This window comes from Ammodytes marinus (assembly GCF_949987685.1).
Source record: "Ammodytes marinus genome assembly, chromosome: 6".
NCBI lineage: Eukaryota > Metazoa > Chordata > Actinopteri > Uranoscopiformes > Ammodytidae > Ammodytes > Ammodytes marinus.
In genome coordinates this window covers 31,767,443-31,788,817 of record NC_137235.1, presented here as the reverse complement: position 1 = coordinate 31,788,817, position 21,375 = coordinate 31,767,443, and the positions used below count along the sequence as shown (strand labels likewise).

Below are 21,375 nucleotides of genomic sequence, written 5' to 3'. Positions count from 1 at the left end.
AAAGTGTGAGCGTCTAAAACCAGATCTTTCTCCTTATAAATGTCACATTCTGATGGACAAAAGCTTGTCTGTTATACACAGGAACAAACGGATGCCTCTTGACCTCAGACTGAGATTGCCCTCAATGGGCGCCTTTGAGAGAGAGAGAGAGAGAGAGAGAGTGTGTGTGTTGGCCATTTTGATTACAACCATCACCAATGTCCATGTGTTCCATTACAGTTTTAGCCTATTCTACATATTAATTTGCTCAGTGTTTCTATCTGTCCTAAGATGTGATAAGCTTCTATAAAGGGTTCAAATCTACTTCTCAGATAAATACATGGACTTAGACAATGCTAAACTGAGAAGCATATCTTATCATGAGGTCAGGTTAAGGGCCTGGTCTTTCTGTAGCACAACAACACCTCTCAATAGATTCCCTGCGTTCCAAATCGCATACTTTCTGCTATATAGTTTGGAAGAAAAAAGATTTAGTATGTCCCGATTCTTGTGGCCAGATTTAGGATGGTTAGAAGTACCCGGATGTCCTACTTCATCCGGCCAAGATTGTTAGTGTTGAAAACAGCATCCTATTTGGGCGATTCTGACCCACAATCTGGTGCGCACGTGAAGTGACGTCACATCGACGAAGCCTCCTTATGAAAACAAACGGGGAAGATCAAGCAAGAGGCAAGATCAAGGCGCAATGTTATGATGAAATAAAAGAGTAAAAGTATGTCCCAATAGTATGCCTACTGCATCCTAACTAGATTATTTTTATTGTCGGATGTAGTATGTAGAATAGAAACAATGAAGAGTATGCGATTCGGAACGCAGGGATTGTCTTGGTTCACTATCTGTGAACTGCCATGCGGCCGTCGTCTGCACATCTTATGAGCTCACAGTGAAATGTATCCCATAGCCACATGGGAGGTATTTCAGGAAGCACGGTTTACAAACTCTGAATTTAATCCTGCGCTCTGAGTTGGCCAACTCTGAGATGAGCAACTCTGGGTTTTCGATTTCAGAACAGTGGATCAGAGTTGGGTCAATCAACAGTGACACTCTTTCTTCAGTCGGAGCTGCAGCGTAAAGTGAAAACAAACTCAGGGTAGCTCTAACCACCTATCCAGCAGGTTAGACTCACGGTGTATGTTGCCGCAGTAACTGACTCTCGGTTGCGCTGAACCTGCTTCTTGAAACGGAAAACCCAGAGTTTCCACTAACTCAGAGCGAACAAACTCTGGGTTGCCTCAAAACCCGCTTCTTGAAACACCTCTCTGGACCCTGCAGCATGCTTGTCTTTCCTGTTTGCTATGCTGACTCATGTTTTGACTCTGGAGCTAAAAGGTGCACTATTCAATGTCTGCTGTGTCGGAGTAGTGTACCTTTTCTAAGGTATAGCTGAATATAGAAACTTTCCTCACAGGAAAATTGGATCGTGGAACACTATCAAAGTCAGAAAGCCTACCTGCATGTTACTGTTCCACTGTTGTTGTTGTTTACAGAAGCAGGGCCCACATGTTTGGGTAGAATTGTCTTACCTTTGGTTTCAGGTGCCTACAAATAATTTAGTTTTGATTTGATATGATGAAATTATGACTAGTCAATACTAAGATTTCAATGTAGGAGAAATGATGTGTGAATGAAGTGCAGGCTCTGTGAATGTAAACAAATCGGCCCCTCCTCTGAAACTGCATAGCGACCCTTTAAAGTATAGATCTGGCTAACTTCAGAGCAGGACACATCTATTGAGAAGGATTGAGAAGACATCTGAATATATGTGTTACATTTTGCTGTTCTCAAACCAAACATTATGATCCTCTTTCTACCTGGTATTCAAAATAATAATAATAATAATAATAATAATAATAATAGTAATAATAATAATAATAATAATAATAATAATAATAATAGCTTTATTTATATAGCACCTTTAAAAACAATGGTTTACAAAGTGCTTTAACAAAATACATACGAGCAAGTACGATCAAATGAATACATACTCATCAAAAAACACATATACAAATACACATACTCATATATGCACACACAACACAACAAACCAATCGAGATTAATAGGTGCTAGGATAAAAAGACATTGAGGAAGATAATAAAAAAGACTATATTATAAAAAGGGTATATTATTCAATCTCCCTGAAACAGATGAAAAAGTTAACCGGTATGAAAAGCAACTCAGTGAGAGTTTTCAGAGACGGACATCTGAGTCGGCTGTTGAGAAGCATTTTACAAGCTGTGCTTTTTAGAAAGTGAAACCCACCCTGCGTTCCAAATCAAGTACTTTTTATTTTTTCCACGCTACATACTATAGTACAGAAGAGTTTTAGGGCCACAGGAGAGAAACAAAAAGATAAGGAAGATTTGTTTTCATTATGTTGATAGATGTTAAGAATAAAGACCAATACTCCAAAATGCTATTAGAGTTAGTGGGGTATTTGTGTATTTTCAGTATACTACAATTGACGTGCATGTATTGGGACATACTAAATCTATTTCTGGCATACTAAATAGTAAGGAAGTATGGGGATTGGAACGCAGGGTAGAAGTAAGAAACAAAATGGCAAACTGTTGTTGAAGCTGTGCGTGTGTTTTTAAAGGGGTCGTGCTGCTGTCAATCCTTCACATTCAGATGTTAGGTTAGAATAGAATCAGGTCTATGATTTACAGGAGGAATGTAGTCACTTAAAGGGGTAGTGGCTTCGTAAGACGTTTGTGTGTGTGTGTGTGTGTGTGTGTGTGTGTGTGTGTGTGTGTGTGTGTGTGTGTGTGTGTGTGTGTGTGTGTGTGTGTGTGTGTGTGTGTGTGTGTGTGTGTGTGTGTGTGTGTGTGTGTGTGTGTGTACACTGTGTACTCTTACCTAACATTGATTTCCTAGGTAACAGAATCCAGCTGCTTCCCTCAGGCTGGCTTTTCATCAGAAGAAAAATCCAAATGAAGCCAGATGTTTCCTGGCCCTCTCAGTCGCAGGACAAGTTTTACTGCAGGCCAACAGAGACTCTCTCTGTTTGTTTGTGTGTGTGTGTGTGTGTGTGTGTGTGTGTGTGTGTGTGGATGTTATTGCGGTGAACACATGTAAACTTTCTCCCCCCCCCCCCCCTCTCTTTATAACAAGTTTTTCACAGTTCTTTGTGTCTCTCTCCCGGCCTCTCTCTCTCTCCTCTTTGCCAGGCAGAACTTACCTCGGAAAACTCTGAAACTCCCTCTTTCCCAGTTAACCTTAAACGCAGCATTTCGCCGCCATCAGTACTTTCCAGTTTGTTAGTAGGACTGTGTGACGACATAGTGGCATGGTTTCAGTGCAACTGCAAGTCAACCTTAACAAAAGATTATTGATGTCTATTATCAGACAAGATGCCCATCCATTCTCTAGGCTTCAGAGAGAGGAGCTGTGATTTGGTGAAGTCATGTTTTTTTTTTAATACTTTATTTATGGATTTTTTAACTAACATGGCGTACTCTACTTTACAGGTTTCTAAGGACTTCCAATGACATTGTTTAAACTGTTGGCAAATGTTAAGCAGTTAATAAAAAGTCAACGAGATGTCATGCAGGTCCCTTCAGTACTGTTATATAGTTAAGGACAAGCTGCCATAACTGTTTAAATCTTTCTGCTTTCCCTGAAATTTCATAACAAATTCTCTCCATATATAAAGTATTGGAGAACTCTATGAGCCAGATGTTAAAACAGGGAATTATCTCTTTGTTCCAAACCTTAAGAATAATTTTCTTTGCGATCACCATCCCATACTGGATCGACAGAGCTTTCCAATGACTAAAAGTCTCTAGTTGTTGTGATGAGCCTAGAATGTCTGTTTCTGGGTTGGGATGGAATAACAACAAAACATCCTTGACCCGAAATTGTGGAGTCTGGAACAGAACCAAAACATATGAGTCAGGGTTCCATCAGAGTGTTTGCGCCTAATGCAAAGGGGTGAGGAGGAGGGATAGAATGAATGGAATTTGACATGCGAATAGTGGAGCTGATGTACAACCTTATACTGAATGAATTGGTGCCTAGAGTGTATGCTGCAAAGACACTTAGCCCAACTATCCTGTAGGGCAGTGTGATCTGGGGCCTGTTTCAGGTAGCAGGGTTTACAAACTCTGGGTTTAATCCTGCACTCTTGAGTTGCTCAACTCAGAGATGAGCAAATCTGGGTTATCGGTTTCAGAACAGTGGATCAGTGTTGGATCAATCAACTCTGAAGCTGCATTTCATTAGTAGTTGCACTTCCCCTCGTTCATTTACCCTCAGCCCTTGGTATGACGTAACAGCATACGTTGCACGGAGGGAACTTGGAGCGCGGAGGGAGACTGGGCGGGGGAGGAGCGGGGGATTTAAATGGAACCCACTTGCCCTTGTAGTCGCAATGGACCGTCAGTTACATAGGTAGTTCTGAATGCAACTAATACAGAATTATAACATTCTGCTAAGGTAGCCTATATTGCAGAAAGCCATTTCCATAACATAACAAACATTGAATTTCGACATGGTAACTCAGATTATCAAGATATTGTTACTTACACATGTAAATTGTTTGCTCCGACGTATTTTCTTATTTCTGTTAGTTTCAACCAAAAACATTTGTTTTAAATAGTCCTATAATTGGCAGCCATCGGTGTTATAGCAGCAATGTGTAAACTGCAATACATTCACTGGATTGTTCCTATGGAAATAGGATAGGCTAATTGCGGCGTTTTGTAATATATTTATATACATATTTGTCCTGTGGGTGGCCGCGATGTCCCTAAAAGCATACAGTCTACCGGAAAATAAAAGGAGAAGAAGAAGAAGATGAACTGCAATGCACTGTGGGTGATATCCACCTCGGAGTGACCATGGATGTTCACTTGATCACTCAGCCCTCCGAGGGTCTATCTCACCAAGTTCACTTCAGTTTCCAGACAATTGGAACGACACTTAAGATGGCGGCGGGGATTCCCCCGAGGGCAATTGCCTAGGGCAAGTGAACGAGGGCATGTTGAACGGGTAATGGAACGCAGCGTGAACGTGTTCACTCTGGGTTGAGCGTGTGCGTAAAAGCCATCGTCAATGGATCGTTAATAACATGATTCACCATGGAAACAGGAGAAACAAATGCTTGATCCTCCCACTTCTCCACTTCTCAAAAAAAAAAAAAAACTTAAAAAAAAACTCCCACTAGTTAGAAATATTAACAAATGAGTTTATGGTTTGGAGAAGAATTAACTGGGATATTGTCTCATAACTCTGATCTAATCACCTCGGCCATTCAGAAAAAACCAGTGCAAACATTTTTTGTTAAGAGAATCATTACGCTTCCGTATGAGAAGCAATAGTCTATTTTAAGAATTAAGTTACGCATATCAGCAGCAGCAAAAGTATTAAGCTGGCGCTGCACAGCATTGCTGACAGTGTTTTATATTCGCTGTATTATGTAGGCAAGCTATAATACTGTGCAGTAAACAGACTGTCACTTCTTTTAAATGGGGAATGAAAGACATTAACGTCAGACACATTAGATGACAGTTTCCATTGCAGAGCCTGATTGATTTATTACCAGATCCCTTGTCCTCAAGTGAACACAATTTGAATTACTATATTATTTCTATATTCATATAAGGCTCTCCCTCCCTCTCTCTCTCTCTCCCAGGTATCCCCAAACCTCGCACTGCAGCAGAGCGAGCCTCGTCATTGGCTAGCACAGGCCCAGCAAGGTCCAAATCCAAAGCCACAGCCAATCAGCAGCCAGCGTCGGGCGGGTGGCCCGCTGCTGTGCCCGCCGCCTCAAAACTTCCGGTTAAGGGATTACCCACAAGCCTCAGCTCCTTGTCACTGGGCAGCAATGAGAACAATGGAGCCACAAGCAATGGTGAGGTGGTGTGTGTGTGTGTGTGTGTGTGTGTGTGTGTGTGTGTGTGTGTGTGTGTGTGTGTGTGTGTGTGTGTGTGTGTGTGTGTGTGTGTGTGTGTGTGTGTGTGTGTGTGTGTGTGTGTGTGTGTGTGTGTTTTAACATGATTTTCTTTGGTGTGGTTTCCCTCTCAGTCCTGACTTAACCTCCTTCTTTTTTTTTATGTCTGTTTTCTCGAGGGCACACACACACACTTCATCTTCAGCACAAACACACAGTCATATTATACATGTGGCATCAGCTGCTTAGCCTGGCACCGCCCACCTACCTACTTCCGCTCAATTTTCATTTCCCTTCAGTAGTCAGTCTGGGTCTGCGGTATATTAGCGGGTTTTCTCAGCCAGATTTTTGGCGGTCCAATCAGCGAACAGAGGGAGTGGCTGAGAAGAATAAGTTTCAGTTGTAGTCAGAAGCCAGCGCAAGACATACGTCACGACCAAACGCTATGCGATTGGTTGGCAGATTCAGAGTGGCACTGGGCAGATCCAATAGTTTTAAACTTCAACAGACACCCGCCTTCAAGTGAGTAAACGTTTGCCAATTGAGCGATTCCTGACCTTGTGTAAAAATTAAATTAAGTAAGATGGTCTGGTAGGACCAGGCTATCAGCTGCTAAGAGGCCACTGACGTTTCAGGCTGTTAGAGTGAACTATTACACTGTCATCCGACAAACTTCCAGGGGAGCCTGCTAGTCTATGTGTGTGTGTGTGTGTGTGTGTGTGTGTGTGTGTGTGTGTGTTCAGCATGTCCCCTCTTCCTATGTGGAGGTCAAGGAGCACATCTGGTTAGGATTCAGAAAACAGACAACCTTTGTGTGTGTGTTTGTGTGTGCGTATGCGCGTGCTTGTGTGTATATGTGTGTGTGTGTGTGTCTAATCCATGACGAACAAGCTTGCGACTATGGCTGGTCTCAAGAGAATAGGAAATCAGAATCTACCATAAGGGACAAACCTTAGGTCAGAACGTGGTTCCTGATTGGCCCGGTCATTTTATGTCCAGGCTCCTCCCCACAGAGATTGGAGAAAGTCCAGACTGATCTGTGGGAGAGAAACCAATGTGAAGCTCAGAGATCAGGCTGGTCTAACCAGGCTCAGATCAAAGTATTAAGACGCTGTAGAAAAGTTAAGTAACTAATGTCTCTGAAAAGATGTCCCATCATCTGTGTTCATTGTCAGAATTTTCAGGAAAGACACACACACACACACACACACACACACACACACACACACACACACACACACACACACACACACACACACACACACACACACACACACACACACACACACACACACACACACACAGGGCTTGGTTCTGAGAGACTTGGTAGTTCCGAGTTCCGACCTGTCTGTGTTCCAGTGCATCTGCTCGGGAAAGTATGGACGCCTAGAACCTTTCTCATCCAAATAACTAAACGTTAGGCTCTAGCAAGTTATCGTTGCCAGGTACCGGTAGATCCATAGACTACAATATAGTGAAGCCGGAAATTTCCGAGTTCCCTGTACAACTGGAACGCACCGTCAGAAGCCGACCAAACGTTATGCGATTGGTTGGCTAATCCAGAGTGGCACTGAGCAGATCCAATAGTTTTAAACTTCAACAGACACCCGCCTCCAAGTAACTGAACGTTTGCCAATTACAGCAGTTCCAGACCTTCTGTACAAATGAAATGAAGTACGATGGTCTGGTAGCACCAGGCTAATGTTTTACTAGATCCTGAGCTGAATGTTGTATCACGTTGCCAGTAATGTTGGGTTGGGCATCAACCTTTATTTTACCCCAACAGACGGCAAGGATCCGGACCCGCTCATCTCTGTACTATGGACTATTACCTGCTACTTCACACCGCGTCCTCACACTGTGTGCAGCGCTGTCCATCGGATACATAGCCAGTGTCCAGAACCAATGAGCTGCCAAGCCATCAAGGCTTCAGCTCAAAGAAACACATTTTGATTTATTTGTTTTTTAAGTTTTTGGATGGATAAGGTTTGAAAATGATTTCAAGGCTCGGAACAAACTGGTCCACAAACTGGCATCGGTCCGGGGACCGGGGTTTGGGAATCCCCGCTACTTTTTACTTTTATTTAAGTAGATTTGTAGACTGGTAGCCTAATTTAACTTAAGTAAGTAGGCTAAGTAATTGTACTTTTACTTGAGTAGAATATTTAAGTACTCTTTCCACCTCTGATGTAGCCTATGAGGGTACGGTGGTCGACCCGCAACTGCAGGGTCGGTGGTTCGATCCCCCGTCTCCCCACCACATGTCCAAGTGTCCCTGGGCAAGACACTGAACCCTAAATTGCTCCTGATAGTTAGCTTGCACCCTGCGTGGTAGCTGCTGCTGCTATCGGTGTATGAATGTGTGCTCCAGTTGTAAGTCGCTTTGGATAAAAGTGTCTGCTAAATGACATGTAATGTAATGTAATATAGTCCGTTTGAGTTTTGCCTTTGTGAACGTGAACCGAACCTTCTAAAAAAAAACAAGGTATCTGCTCTCAACTGGTGCACACCAAAGAAGCAGACTATTGGGTGTGAACACGACCTTACACTCATCTAACAGCACCAAAACTAAGCAACAGAATGCAGCAGAGCCATTAACAACCAGTGAGTGGCTGTAGACTATAAAACCACTCTCTGCTATTTGATATACTAGCACCACACACTTCTCAAAAGACCTTTTAACTTGGTTATTGCGACCCCTGACTGTTTGGTGTTGATGGGCCGCAGCAGGCAGAAGGAGAAGGGGCAGAATTCGCCAAAGAAAGAGGCAGTCACGATGTCAGACTGTCATTGCGGCCGTCAAGTCGACCACCGACTCGCTCAACCTGAAGATAACCGCCATGGAGACAGCCCTGTCTGACCACAGCAACCGGATCGTTGCCCTCGAGGAGACAGTGCTTGGTTTGCAGTCTGAAAATGCACAGCTCATGGCTAAAACCGACGATTTGGAATCATGGTCACGTCGCAATAATCTACGCGTGATTGGAATCCCAGAGAAGACAGGGAGCAGACCAAGTAAAGTTTATGGCTACTTTTTCACTGAGGTCCTTGGCGCGTACTTCTTTCCCCCCTGTCCCACCTTCTTCACTCAAATCAAATCAAATCAGTTTTATTTGTATAGCCCAATATCACAAATAGACATTTGCCTCAGTGGGCTTTACATTCCATACAATATGATACAATATGACACCCTGCCCTTACACCCTTAGCTCGGCTGAGAAAAAACTCCCAGTAAAAAACCCTTTACCGGGATTTTTTTTAAGAAATCTCAGGGAGAGTTGACAAAGTAAGGGATCCCTCTCCCAGGACGGACATACTGCAATAGATGTCATAAGTAGAGACAAATCACGAAGGAATTTGATCATTGACCAGATGTTTACATGGTAATACTAAAGTAAAGTGTGAATAGTGTGGATGCAGGAGAACTTCAGATGCTGCCAGAGGGGGGACCGGATCCACACCGTCTCGTCTCCACCAGGGAAAACTAAGGTTTCCAGCGCCGGGATTACGTCCCACGTCTCCAGGTGGCGTCCTTAACCACTGCAACATCTTCCGCGTTGATGATCCATTCTCAGATGCTGCCAGAGGGGGAGACGGGATCCACACCGTCTCGTCACCACCAGGGAAAACTGGAAGAGGACAGACAGACAACCAATGAGCGAAGCAAAAATTAACTTAAAGATTGAACAAGCATGCGAGTAGAAAGAGTACTATCCTTAACTGATTTCAATAGACTGTAGGCATATAATGACCCAGTCTCACAGTGAAATGTTTTAATAATTATGTTGGTCCACAGCTCAAATATAGTAGTTTTACAAAAACATCCCTGCAATGAGAGATTAGTACGTTTTTTGCTTCCAATTTAAATGATTGAACAGTTGAAAAAGTATGGCCTACACACTTCACTGTGATGGGTAACTGGGTTGGTTATTCACCTTTAAAAAAAAATGGAATTTGTCAATTTTGAGAAACTTCTACAATTTGCGCAATGGACGAACGTTTTTACATAGCCTATATTTCACTATGAGACTAGGTTAATTAATAAGAACAGCGCCCTCTAGGGTCACACATTCTGGCAGGTCACAGCTTTCGGCTTAACACTGGTACGTCTACGCGTGGAGCACCGCGGGGAGAAGAGGTTTTTTGAATGCCCGAATTTTACGATTCACACTTTTCTGCCCGCTGAGGATACTCAGACTCTGTATCCTAATAAACTCTCTCATCCTGTAAGATAAAAACAGACTTTAGCCTAGATATTGGCCACTTAAATAATATTTTCCCAGCTGATGTGTGTGGGGTGCATTTTAAATCAATTTATTTTATTATATAGGCTTACTTTTTTTTTTTTTTTTACAGTCATATGAAAAAGTTTGGGAACCCCTCTCAGCCGGCATTATAATTGACTCTGCTTTCACTAAAAAAAGATAAAAGTGGTATGTCTTTAATTTACCAGGAACAGCTAAGTACTGGGATGTTTTCCAAACAAAGATTTTTTGAAAAGCAGTATTTGGTTGAATGAAATAAAATAAAATGTGAAAAACTGGCTGTGCAAAAATATGGGAACCCTTGTGGTTTTGTTGATTTTAATGAAATAAATAAATAATAAATAAAACTGATGACTTAGATTATGTTGTTAAGCCTTGAACCTCATAGAAATGTCTGTTTAATCATGATAAAATGTATTTTAGGTGCCTAAATGCAAGTTGCACTTCTCTTTGGCTCTCTGCTGAATTGAGACAGAATGGGATCATCAAAGCAGCTCCCAAAATATCTGAAAAACAAAGATTATTCATTGTCATGGTTTAGGGGAAGGCTACAAGAAGCTTTCCCAAAGGTTTCAATTGTCAATTTCGACTGTAGGGAACGTTGTCAGGAAATGGAAGGACACAGGCATAGTGGCAGTTAAACCCAGGCATGGCAGACCAAGAAAAAGCAGGAGCGGTGTAACGGACCCCACGGTCATATTTACTTTAGATTTACAGCCTTTTATTTTTTACTATTCTTTTTGTATACATTATACGCGAGTGCTTTTATTTTGAAGGATTATTTACAGGAAACGGAAATGAACGTTTTTGAGAGTGTTTTTTGTTCACTTGACATTGAAAAACGGAAAATTGTAATAGGCGATGTCTTTTTTCTTTACAACAGTCTAGCACCTGGCTGTAGGGCACTAGCTTTTACGGTGCTTTATTATTTTGTAAAACTACAACCTAAAAATAAAGGAATAATAAACATCAGTTCAAGAGCAGATCATCATTCAGCCGGGGATGCTACAAGCGGCATAGGTGGAGGATTGTGAGAATGGTTGCACACAACCCAAAGATCACCTCCAAAGACCTACAAGAACATCTGGCTGCAGATTGTGTATCTGTACATGGTTCAACAATTCAGCGCAATTTGCACCAAAACATCTGTATGGCCGGGTGATGAGGAGGAAGCCCTTTCTCCGTCCACGCCACAGATACAGTTGCATGGAGTATGCAAAAGCTCATTTAGACAAGCCAGCTTCATATTGGAAGAAAATGCTTTGGACTGATGAGACAAAAATGTAGTTATTTGGTCTTTATAAAAAGCGCTTTGCATGGCGAAAGAAGAAAACTGCATTCCAAGAAAAACACCTGCTACCTACTGTCAAATTTGGTCATGCTGTGGCCACTTAAGGGACTGGGGCCCTGGTTAAAGTCGATAGTCGGATGAATTCAACCCAGTTTCAACAGATTATTCAGGATAATGTTCAATCATCAGTCACAAAGTTGAAGTTGCCCAGGGGTTGGATATTCCAACAAGACAATGACCCTTAACACAGTTCAAATTCCTGCAGAGGGAAAAGTACAATGTTCTGATATGGCCGTTGCAGTACAATGACTTGAATATCATCGAAAATCTATGGGATGATTTGAAGCGGGCGTTCCATGCTCGGCAGCCATCACATTTAACTGAACTGGATCGCTTTAGTATGTAAGAATGTTCAAAATACCTACATCCAGGATCCAGACACTCATCACAGGCTACCAGAGGCGTCTAGAGGCAGTTATTTTTGCAAAAGGAGGCTCAACTAAGTACTGATGACATTTTTCTTTTGGGGTGCCCACATTTATGCACCAGTCAAATTTTGTTATGATGCCTATTGCATATTTTCTATTATTCCAATAAACACAATGACACTGCTGAATTGCTTCTATTTCCCTAAGGTATGTCATATAAGAAAAGGAATTTGCTTCTTTGAAATCCCAGCTAATGATGAACAAAAATCCCCAAAATTAGAAGGGGGTCCCAAACTTTTTCATATGACTGTAATTAAACTAGTGCAGTGCCCGTAGGAAGCAGGTCTGCTGTGTCCCTGAGTTCCAGTCCCCATACTTCCATACTATTTAGTATGCCAGAAAAACGATTTAGGATGTCCCAATACAGGCACTTCAATTGTAGTATGCTGAAAATACATAAATGCCCCACCAACTCCAATAGCATTTTGAAGTATTTGTCTTTATTCTTGACATTTCTCGACATAATGAAAAAAAATCTTCCTTATCTGATTTTTTTTTCTCTCCTGTCTGTGGCCCTAAAACTCTTCTGTACTTTAGTATGTAGTGTAGTAAAAAGAAAAAGTATGTGATTTGGAACGCAGGGTGTGTGTCCCGCTCATCACTAATTTCAAGCTTTGGTCGCAGCAGCCAATCAAATCAGAGGGAGGCGGGGTTTAGCCGGGGACTACTTCATGCCCGTTGTTACTGTGGCCTTCAGTGCGCGCATGTATTCACCGACAGCATGATATAAATATGATAACTTCTACATATTTGGTCCAAAACTTCATAATCAATCAAGGATGCACACCTTCGTGCCGTGCGCAAGCCATATCCGGAAGCTCAGGCCGATCTGACTAACAGTGAGAGAGATATGTGAGTCACAGACAGACACATAGACAGACAGACACACAGACAGACGTTTCTTGCTTTATAGATAGATAGATGTAGACAAAATAAAATACCGGTACATGGAAATCGAAAATAATTAGGTAGTGAGAAGATGTTCTACAAGCAGCGCTTCAAAGACAGTAGAGTGTAGACTTGTTTGTCTGTCAAATGGACATTCCATTGTGGTAAGGATCTATCCCCATCTGCCTGTCTGTGCTCCCAGCCTGGCTGCTTATAGGCTCCACACTACATAACATTACACATAGCCTACTGATGATGACCATGAGATTTGCTCATAATCTTTGTTAAGTGGGGTTTATTTGTCAGAGCAGAAATATGTCATATTTCAGATCCTCCTGTTGCAAAATGTTTTTAGCGCGTTTTCATATTTTCTCCTTTTTCTCCTTCATCCCTTTTTCCCGCTCACATAGCAACACATACCAGCAGCCATGGCGACAGGTCACTCGGTTGTTATGGTAACCAGATTACGTTTGAGATTCCTAGTTTCCATGGTAATGTTAACGTTATGTTTGCAGTTATCAGACACCTGCACACACAGTTAGCGTTCTGTGTTACGTCAGTATACATGGAGACATTACATACATGTCTTGTATGCCTTTGTAATATAATGTAGCATAATAGCCTATACATCTGGTGGTATATGAACCACGATTAGATTCCAATTATTGGGCTCACAATTCAATTTTTTTCGATTCAGTTCAAAGGAGGATATCTACCCCAGTCCGCTGTGTGGAAAACAATGGCATGAAATGTCCATTGCTTATCTATCGTAATTTTATGTCTCTGTTTAGAGCTTGTTATGCATGTGATTTAAAGTCAACGTTAGACTGTTAGAATGTCTATTGGTTTTAGCAAATTATGAATCCATTTAATATCTGAAGATAGGAATCGCGATTTTTTACATTGTCATATTTTTTTTTTACCATCCCCTTTGCAAAAAAGAACATACAATGTCATAATGTCCTGTACTGTATATGAGGAGCTGTCTGTGCTGTGAGCCTGCTGGACTGCCACATGCACATTGTTGTTGTGCTTCTGTGAGTCTGGATCACTTTTTAAATTGCAGAGAAGAAGAAATTAAAATAGCCCCAGCCTAGAACACAACAACAGAACTTCCCATCGTCATCTCTGCTGTTTAGAACAGCAAGTAGCCTCAGGGCATTTGAGTTACACTGATACTTTAACCCATATCTACTTTGGGTTAAAGTATCACTCTTACAACACACACACACACACACACACACACACACACACACACACACACACACACCTGATAAAAGCCCACATGCCCTCCATTCCTGTTGTGAGGCGAATAAGGCGATACCTTAGACAGATAATAGTGTTTATGTATTTGACTGGACTGATATAACATTATAAAAAAAAGCTAAACCTATTTTATGACTGGTTATACAATTTCCCTGCTGGGGTGACCACAATGTCTCCAGAATGCATTAATGGATTTTCTTGCAAAGTTTGAATAAACATCAACTCTGACTCAAAGACCCCGTTTCCACTTGTCTTTAACATCTGATTGTCATCTGATCACATGAATACAGCTCTAACTACAGGTGGAAACACTCTCAAGACGCATTGAGATCGGATCACAAAAACCACATTCGGAGGTGGTTTACGTCGCTTGTGTGTCCACATTCAAATCGTAGTGTAAACGCAATGTGACTTTTGTCCACATTAGGGACCTCCTACTCAACTGCTGCCCCCTGCCTGAGCGAAAATATGTTGAACATGCATCACTGGCGTTCATGCAGCTTTTATAGAAGCCTCATGAACGTTAGTTGCATCCGCCAGTATTGCAAATGACAAGCTTTCTGTCCTCTGTTTTCATTTCACTGCGTAAATCTGAAAACACGGAAATAGCTGCTATTGACTGGAGAGCTGCAGGGCAGCGACTTCCTGTTCTTATCTGCTTAAAAATAAAATTCAACTCTCGTTTGGCAAGTAACAGGCTTTTAATGTGAAGGCGCACAGGAAATATTCTGTTTGCACATGCAGTAACTTAACTGCATTACTATAGCCGTCTACTGGTGGTCATGACAAGAGTGTATCAGAGGCAGACGTTAGAAAAGCAATGGTGTGCATCGTGTACCATATCGTAGCTTCTGAGGAGCTTTACCTTCTTTAAAGCATTGACTACCACCACTGTACTTTCACCATTTGGTTATGGAATGCCTTGTGACACTTAAGTACCTTATTTTATCTGATAGATATTATTTTATCGTCTATAGAACTCACAACATTGACCTTCAAGAAAAGTGGATACTTAAAAGTTGAACACTTCCATCCATATGGAGTCATATTTGGTGTTATAATATGTGCTGTTCCACTTGCCTTTCAGCTCCTACAGCATCAGCAGAGGAGCAGCCCAGCAGAGGCACACTTCCTGTGGGCAGCCGGTGCACTGCGAGGACCCTGGTCTCCAGCACTGCAGCTACCACCAGCACCAACACCCCCAGGGACACAGTTAGCAATGCTGCTAACACTGCTAACACTGCTGCCCCAAAGCATCCGGCAATGAGGAGCAGAGCTCTGTCCCTTCAGGCCAGGACCACAGCTACAGGTCAGCATGTGTCATTGATTGTATCATCGCTGTCGGCACAAACCTTTTTATCTCTTCTTCATAAATCAGTGCTATTGGTCTCACGTCTGTGCGGCTTTTCGAAAGTTTGATCCAATTTATTAATAAGAGCTGTGAATTGACGACGCTGAGTTCATTTGTTTTTAAAATACTGTAATGATAATGGATTGGATTTATATAGCGCTTTTCAAGGCACTCAAAGCGCTTTACAGGGTTCCAGGTTCCATTCATTCACACACAAGGTGTATCTCAATCGAGCGGCCGCAGCCTACGAAGGCTGCATTTGAAGACCGATTGCGTCATAGCGGCGTGCAAAGGCTTGTTCCATTTGGAAGGCTCCTTCATATGCGGCCGAGAAATGCAGCCTTTGTTTCAAGTTTTTTTTTTAATACTTATTTTTTATTTTGAATATTCTTCAGATCTCCTTTTACAGCAATTACTTTCACTTAGAAACAATATCCGTTACAAGGGGTCATAACATTCATACGCTCTTACGTATCTAATCAAATTGACAGGAGAATATGTCCAGAAATACAAGAAAGAAGAAATAAAAAATAATTAACAACATTGAAAATAAACAATGTAAACAGAACAAACATCAACTTAAAACAAAACATGGGTTGTATAAAAGTTCACCTGGAATATATAATTGGGTCTAGTTCTAACGGTCCTCCATCACAGACATTAATGGTGTTTCACGGTTTTGAAGGGTCCAACAGATGTATCCTTCACGGCCCAACATATCCCAAGATTCATTGCGTTTTTTTCAGAGATGGCATAAAATAAAATAACAAAACAGCAACGTGTTGCTCCATCTTCTTAACTTTTATCTTCCTTTCTTTTTTTCTTGTACTTTTTTTTCTTTTCGTCTGGTATGCAACTTCTTTTTATTTTTTCCTCCGTTGACAAGGCTGTCTCCATTGGCAGCAATCAGGGTTGCTAGGCAGCACAGGAGCGGCGATTCGTCACGCAAGGTAACGGCTTATTACGCAAACCGGAAATGCTCGTAAATGGAGACCTACGGAGACCGTCTTGTTTAACAACGCTCGTTCGGCCTTCGAATCGGCCTTCACAGGCTATAGCCTTCATAGACCGCGTAGACCGCGTCCTTAGAAGGATGCGGCCTCTGGAATGGGATACACCTACAGTCATACTGGTGGTGGTAAACTACGATAGTAGCCACAGCTGCCCTGGGGCAGACTGACGGAAGCGTGGCTGCCATTCAGCGCCTACGGCCCCTCCGACCACCACCTCAAACATACAGCAGTCATAGACATTCACATGTGTTTTTTTTGTTTCCTAAAGAAATGTTTGGATTGACATTTTGGAGATACCAGGTTAGTGACGACAGCAACTATATCAGATTGGAGCTCTTTAGATTTCTAAAGTCAAACATGCGTGGTACTTGCAGAGGGTAGTTTGTCCTGATGGTTAGATTTGACTTTCAGTCTCATTAGCAGCTCTGCAGTGATAACTCTGTATATGTTCAGGACACATGGCACACATTGTGTCTTGGTCTCATACAGTACGTTTCCATGGGACAACTGGATTGGATTAAGACATATACCGAACTTGCCACTCGAACGGACCACGTCACTTGTCTGAGTATACATGGCCTTTCAAATATTCGATAAATGTCCGATGCATGGCTGTCTCCACTATGCTAGGTGGCGCTGTAGCCCTTTCAACAAGTGGTTATAGAGCCACGTCCGGTTCCCTTCCGGCAACAACCCTACTACTTTTTACATCGTCTCCTTCCACTTCCTTGTGAAATCCTCCACAGGGATTCTCCAGCAAGCGCAGAACGCAAACTCCGATATGCGATATCCGATCCCTGTATACATGCAGAGAGAGTGCTGACTATGAACGAGTTATCTAGGTGTTCTTATCCGACTTCGCTTGTCCGTTAATGTGCAGATTTGTGTGCGAAGTAGATCGGATAAAGGTGTTTACATGCATTTTCCAAGTCCTGTTGAAGTCTTATTCGTTTATTTACCCGGTTATGAGTCTGCATGTAAACGCAATGTGTGTGAGTGTTGTGTTGTAATGATCTGGGGCTGTATTCACAAAACATTTTATCTTAGCGCATAGAGTACTCCTACATCTACATCCGACGATAAAAATAATCTAGTTAGGATGCAGTAGGCATACTATTGGGACATACATTTACTCTTCTATTTCATCATAACATTGCGCCTTGATCTTGCCTCTTGTTTATATCCGTCGCATCCCCGTTTGTTTTCGTATGGAGGCTTCGTCGATGTGACCTCACTTCACGTGCGCACCGGATTGTGGGTCAGAATCGCCCAAATGGGATGCTGTTTTCAACACTAACAATCTTGGCCGGACGAAGTAGGACATCCAGGTACTTCTAACCATCCTAAATCAGGCCACAAGAATAGGGACATCCTAAATCCTTTTTCTACCATACTACAGTATATAGTAGAAAGTATGCAATTCGGAACGCAGGTAGAGTTTGAGTGTGTGCATCTGGCTGGAGAGTGAAATAGAAACCCTGCTGGAGTAAGCTGTACAGTGCGATGCCCTTTAACCGCTACTGTGTCCTCTCTCCAGGTCTGAAGGCTCCGTCTGTCAGCAGCCACAACACAGTCAGGACGGCAACCAATCACAGTCCAGCAAAGACAGCTACTAATGCTGCCGGTCAGGGGCTGATGAAGCTGACAACCCACAATCCATTGCAACGGAGCGGCTCAGCTAGACTCAGCAGACTCAACAGCACAGGTACAAGATGTGGTGTGTGCGTGTGTGCGTGCGTGCGTGCGTGTGTGTGTTAGAGAGTCACTTACTTGTGTTTTAGCAAAGAGAGATGAAGGTGTGTAGAGGGCCTGAGGTGTGAAATCCCTGGATTCTTGGCAATAACTTCAACAGCATGCATCCAGTTCAGTACTACTGTATACTTTGGCTGTGTGTGTGGGGGTGGGGCGGGCATCTCTATTGATGTTGAGAGTGAAGCTCCTGGAGCTGTTAAAGCATTTCATCATGTTTTTATTTAGACAGAGCGTGTGTGTGTGTGTAAATGCGTGTGTGTGTGCGTGTGTGTGTGTGTGTGTGTGTGTGTGGGGGGGGGGGGTAAACAACATGCAATCTGTGCGGTTCCAACTCTTAGCAGCCTTTATTTTGGATTCATCAGTTTTTCCTATGTTGTTGAGTACAACTTTTAATAGTGATGTGAGATAATTGCATAAGTTGTGAACCCCTCGAAGGCTGTTTACTGTTCAGCTGTATACACACACACATACACACACACACACACACACAAGCTCACATATTTGGGCTGACTGGCTGATACGCTGGAAGCTTAAGCAAACAAAACTATCATCCTTCTGCTGTCTCTGTAATTATTCTACCCGCTTATGACACACACTGGAGCACACACTATTACCATGTAGCTCTACTCGACTCAACTCGACTCAGCTCAACTTGCTTTTGGTAGCAGCACGGGTCGTTTTCCACTGCAAATAGTACCTCCTGAACGTGGGCGGGGTCGTCATACAAAGTTATATCGTTTAGCTACAGTCTATGGCTACAGAGGCAGGTCCCATATCTACCAGGGGGTGGCACTGTAGCCTATGGCTAGACATTAAGCAAAGGTTTCACTCGTGTTTTATCAATAATAATAATTGATTGGATTTATATAGCGCTTTATTTCTCTGTGACTCAAAGCGCTTTACAAGGTTCCAGGTTCAATTTGTTCACACACAGTCATACCGGTGGTGGTAAACTACGAGAGTAGCCACAGCTGCCCTGGGGCAGACTGACGGAAGCGTGGCCGCCATTCAGCGCCAACGGGCCCTCCGACCACCACCTCAAACATACAGCAATCATACACATCCACACAAGGCAAGGTGGGTGAAGTGTCTTGCCCAAGGACACAACAACCATGACACAGGTGGCCGGGCGGGGATCGAACCGCCAACCCTTGAATCGTTGGCCAACCCGCTTAACCACCTGTGCCACAGTCGCCCCAAAAAAATATATACAATATCAAAGTGTCATATAAGCCTATATATTGTATATATTTTTTTGTGTGTGTGTGTGTGCGTGCGTGCGTGCGTGCGTGCGTGCGTGCGTGCGTGCGTGCGTGCGTGCGTGCGTGCGTGCGTGCGTGCGTGCGTGTGTGTGTGTGTGTGACAATGACCTTTAACTCAGTCAGCTCAAACAAAATAATGGGAAAAGATTAACCAAAACAGTCAAACAGTCCACAAAGTTACAAAACAGAAAATGACTGCTTCAGCTGAATGACCATTCAATAGGCCACTTTATTTCTGAGTTTTTTAGAGTGGATAAAGATCATCATTACAGGTATTCCATAGAATAACACCCTATGCTGTGCTACAAGTAATTTTTGCATTTGTTCTCATTTGTTCTTTATATACAAAAAAAAAAAATAGGCGTTTTTTTACCGACATGATCCAGTGGTATAATGGCACATGCCGTTGTTCCGCTTGCATGACACTTATGGAAACGGTAAGTGCTTGTGTATTTCAACTAGGGCTGTCAAGCGATTAAAACAATTCATCTAATTAATAACAGGCTCTGTGATTAATTAATCTAAATTAATCGCATACTTTTATGACATTTTTATGCCTGTTTATAAACAGCTGTATAGACTACTACAGTTTGTCGCTCTCTCGCTCTCCGTCTCTCGTAACTTCTGTCTCCTCCCCTCAGACAGGTTTCTACATGAAATAAAAATAGGAACTAGCGCATAGCCTATGCCGATTCATTCACCATGGTCGTACTCATAGGCAAAAATATTGACACACACACACACACACACACACACACGGGGCGGGTGTCCGTTTATGCGGGAGACGAGACAGCTAGCAAACAAAATTGAGACACACGGAGGAAGATTGAGAGATACTGTTTTGAACCTACATTGTTGCACCCACTAAAACGATAATGCAAAGACACTGCGGAGAATAAAGTAAGATGTCTTCCTACCTTAATGCTTATTTGCCCGAAGCATCCCATAAACCGTTCATAGAGCCCTCGGCCCCTTTCCCCTGCTTCTCTCTTTACTTTTCTCCCTTTTACCCGTGCGGGCCGTGTATGCAAGCTACAGGTTCAGCTGCGCACCACTTTTGCACCGGATCAAAGGGCATTATATAAGTGCGATTAATCTGCGTTCATTCTTTTAATCGCGTTAATTTTTCTGTGATTAATTAATCGAAATGAACGCGTTAATTTGACAGCGCTAATTTAAACCTACTATATGTTCATGCACTTTTATCTGTGTCGTTATGCTACTTGTTTCATGTTTTTCACACACCACCTGTGGTGGCTGGAGTAATGGTTGTGTCGTTTTACTTGTCTGTGCTTGTGTCATTTTCGTTTTGTGCTTATGTGTTGTATTTTTGTATTTTTTTATGTTTTCTTTAACCCATTGATGACTATGGCAATCTAGGATGCATGTCCTTAATGCCTGAGGGTTTTCTGAAAAAATACAACGAATTGTCAACGTCTACCAAAACCTTAATATCTAAGCCTGTGTAGCACATGAAAATGAAATAAAATACATTTAAAAGGCTTATTTTTTATTATTTTTTTATTGACGTGATTTCCGGCAAACCACACAACATTTGGGTGTTCACGTGGTCTTAAAAAATCAACAAAACCCACCTCATGTGTATTTGAACCTCCGGCAGGAGATACAATGTTGCGTCGCGCAGCAGCCGGCATCAATGGGTTAAGCTATCAACCTGCCAGGGACTACAGGTGAAAATTAGCCTGCATGGCTAAATCTGGCACATTCACATGTTGAACTCTGGTGCTCATGTGACCTTTAACATCAATTGACTCTACGTAATATTTCTTTATTCAATAAATGATCCCAATAAAACAAATGCAGAAAAATATTAATCAAAGACTCAAAAGATAGAAAATGACAGGTGGGTCTAGTCCTGTGTTCTGAGTCCCAGGCTGTTCTAGCTGG

The 21,375-nt window shown here is 42.4% G+C and overlaps 1 protein-coding gene across 4 annotated transcripts in view; it reads left to right on the top strand.

The window, feature by feature from the left end:
* Positions 1–21,375, top strand: part of LOC307251581 (uncharacterized protein) — a 124,997-nt gene that overhangs the window by 57,438 nt on the left and 46,184 nt on the right. For all 4 annotated transcript variants that reach the window (XM_080028956.1, XM_080028955.1, XM_080028953.1 and 1 more), the window contains exons 6-8: positions 5,634–5,852; positions 15,177–15,398; positions 17,991–18,158. In XM_080028956.1, the coding sequence (XP_079885082.1) occupies positions 5,634–5,852; positions 15,177–15,398; positions 17,991–18,158 (609 nt within the window). The remainder of the gene's footprint in view (positions 1–5,633; positions 5,853–15,176; positions 15,399–17,990; positions 18,159–21,375) is intronic.